This window comes from Salvelinus fontinalis, chromosome 18 (genome assembly GCF_029448725.1).
Source record: "Salvelinus fontinalis isolate EN_2023a chromosome 18, ASM2944872v1, whole genome shotgun sequence".
Lineage (NCBI taxonomy): Eukaryota > Metazoa > Chordata > Actinopteri > Salmoniformes > Salmonidae > Salvelinus > Salvelinus fontinalis.
In genome coordinates this window covers 31,982,059-31,983,958 of record NC_074682.1, presented here as the reverse complement: position 1 = coordinate 31,983,958, position 1,900 = coordinate 31,982,059, and the positions used below count along the sequence as shown (strand labels likewise).

At 39.2% G+C, this 1,900-nt stretch overlaps 1 protein-coding gene across 1 annotated transcript; it reads left to right on the top strand.

The window, feature by feature from the left end:
* Positions 1-467: 467 nt before the first annotated feature.
* On the top strand, positions 468-1,679 carry LOC129816021 (translocator protein-like). The gene is made up of 2 exons (XM_055870213.1): positions 468-656; positions 888-1,679. The coding sequence occupies exons 1-2, from the start codon at positions 468-470 to the stop codon at positions 1,065-1,067; spliced, it is 369 nt and encodes a 122-aa protein (XP_055726188.1). The 3' UTR covers positions 1,068-1,679.
* Positions 1,680-1,900: the final 221 nt, after the last annotated feature.

Here is a 1,900-nt window from a genome sequence, read left to right as displayed (position 1 = left end):
ACAGCTCTGGTGGACATTCCTGCAGTCAGCATGCCAATTGCACACTCCCTCAAAACTTGAGACATCTGTGGCATTGTGTTTTGACAAAACTGAACATTTTAGAGTGGCCTTTTATTGTCCCCAGTACAAGTTGCACCTGTGTAATGACCATGCTGTTTAATCAGCTTCTTGATATGCCACACTTCTCAGGTGGATGGCTTATCTTGACAAAGGAGAAATGCTCACTAATAGGGATGTAAACAAATTTGTGCACAAAATGAGAAACAAGATTTTTGTGCGTACGGAACATTTCTGGGATATTTTATTTCAGCTCATGAAACATGGGACCAATCTTTACTTGTTGCGTTTATTTTTGTTCAGGATAGATTCTAGAAAATGTATTTTGTTTCCCAACTGAATCTGTTGGAAATCTGCTCCACGCACTTCATTCAGAAAAACATGTTCCCACTTGTTTTATTAAACGGATCATGAAATATGGAACTGACTTGCATCTTATTTTTGATGATCACCCTGATAGGTATGGATCCTACCTGGTGTGGAAGGAGTGTGGGGGGTTCACTGAGGATGCTGTGGCACCTTTGGGACTCTACGCGTTGCAGCTGGCTCTCAACTGGGCCTGGACTCCCATCTTCTTTGGTGCACACAAGTTGAAAATGGTGAGCTCTCAGATAATGCAAAGGTTGTGGGCTCATGGCTTCAAGTTTTGGGATAATGGGGAGTTGATGAATAAAAACAAAAAAAGAGCAGTACACTCAATGAGAATTTTCTATGAATATCATTTTTCCAATAGGTGATCCATAGACACAGTCCATTGTAAAAACCACCTCCATTCTGCTACAGTGAGTGTAACATGACATATGAGCCATTTTGTGTTGTCTCTACCCCAGGCCCTCATCAAGATAGTGATGCTGACTGGTGCTGTTGGAGCCACCATGGCATCCTGGTATCCGGTCAATCGCACTGCCAGCCTGCTCCTGACACACTACCTGGCATGGCTGTGCTTGGCCACCTCCCTCAACTACTGCATCTGGAGAGAGAACCCAGATGAGGATGGAAAGGAGGAGTAGGCAACACTGTATGTGCCGTACGTACTTGGTTTCTCCCAGGTTCCGAAAGATCTTTATTCCTGTTGAAATAACTATGTCAGTTGATATTGGCACCAAAATGTGGTCTTACTGGTTGCATTTATATTAAGATTTTTTGCACAAAAAAAATGGCTATACTATGTAGTTGTGCCTACAATTGTATGAGGCAACAATGCTCAACATCAGTAATATGATCTTAATTCATTACATTGCAAAATGTTATTGATAATAAAACAATTGTTCAGAAATTGCCATAATACCCCATAAACATCTACCATCATTCCTATACGGTTATCAAAAACTCTTTATATTGCATAGCCTTTGTATTGACAGCTCCAAGGTCTAAACAATTAAGCCATTCGTATGCTACTGCGTTTTGTTTTTTTACATAAAGGTTTATCCCATAAACTAATCTCCATTGAAGAAATTGGTGCTTGGTTTTTGCAAGATTTCAGAAACCATCTTCATTCTTAAATGTATTCCAATATTTCTGTCGAAGCTTACCATGGCTTTGCAGAGAACTGATTTATTCTGCCAACTCTTATTACAAGGAAAGTCCATGCCAGCAAAGCCTTAAGTACATCAGATTTGAATTACAATTGCCTGTTGTTAAAAATATATGTTTTATTTGTCCTGAAGATGGATTCTTGAATTTATGAGAAGTCCGCTACACCGCAAACACTGATTTCTATGATTGAACGTATGCTCTCTCTTTGCACTGGTTTGTTTACTTTGCTTTGTTCCAATAAACATATTTACATAAACCTATGTCTGATTTTATAATATGCACTACTTGTAACTCATATCACCTTAAA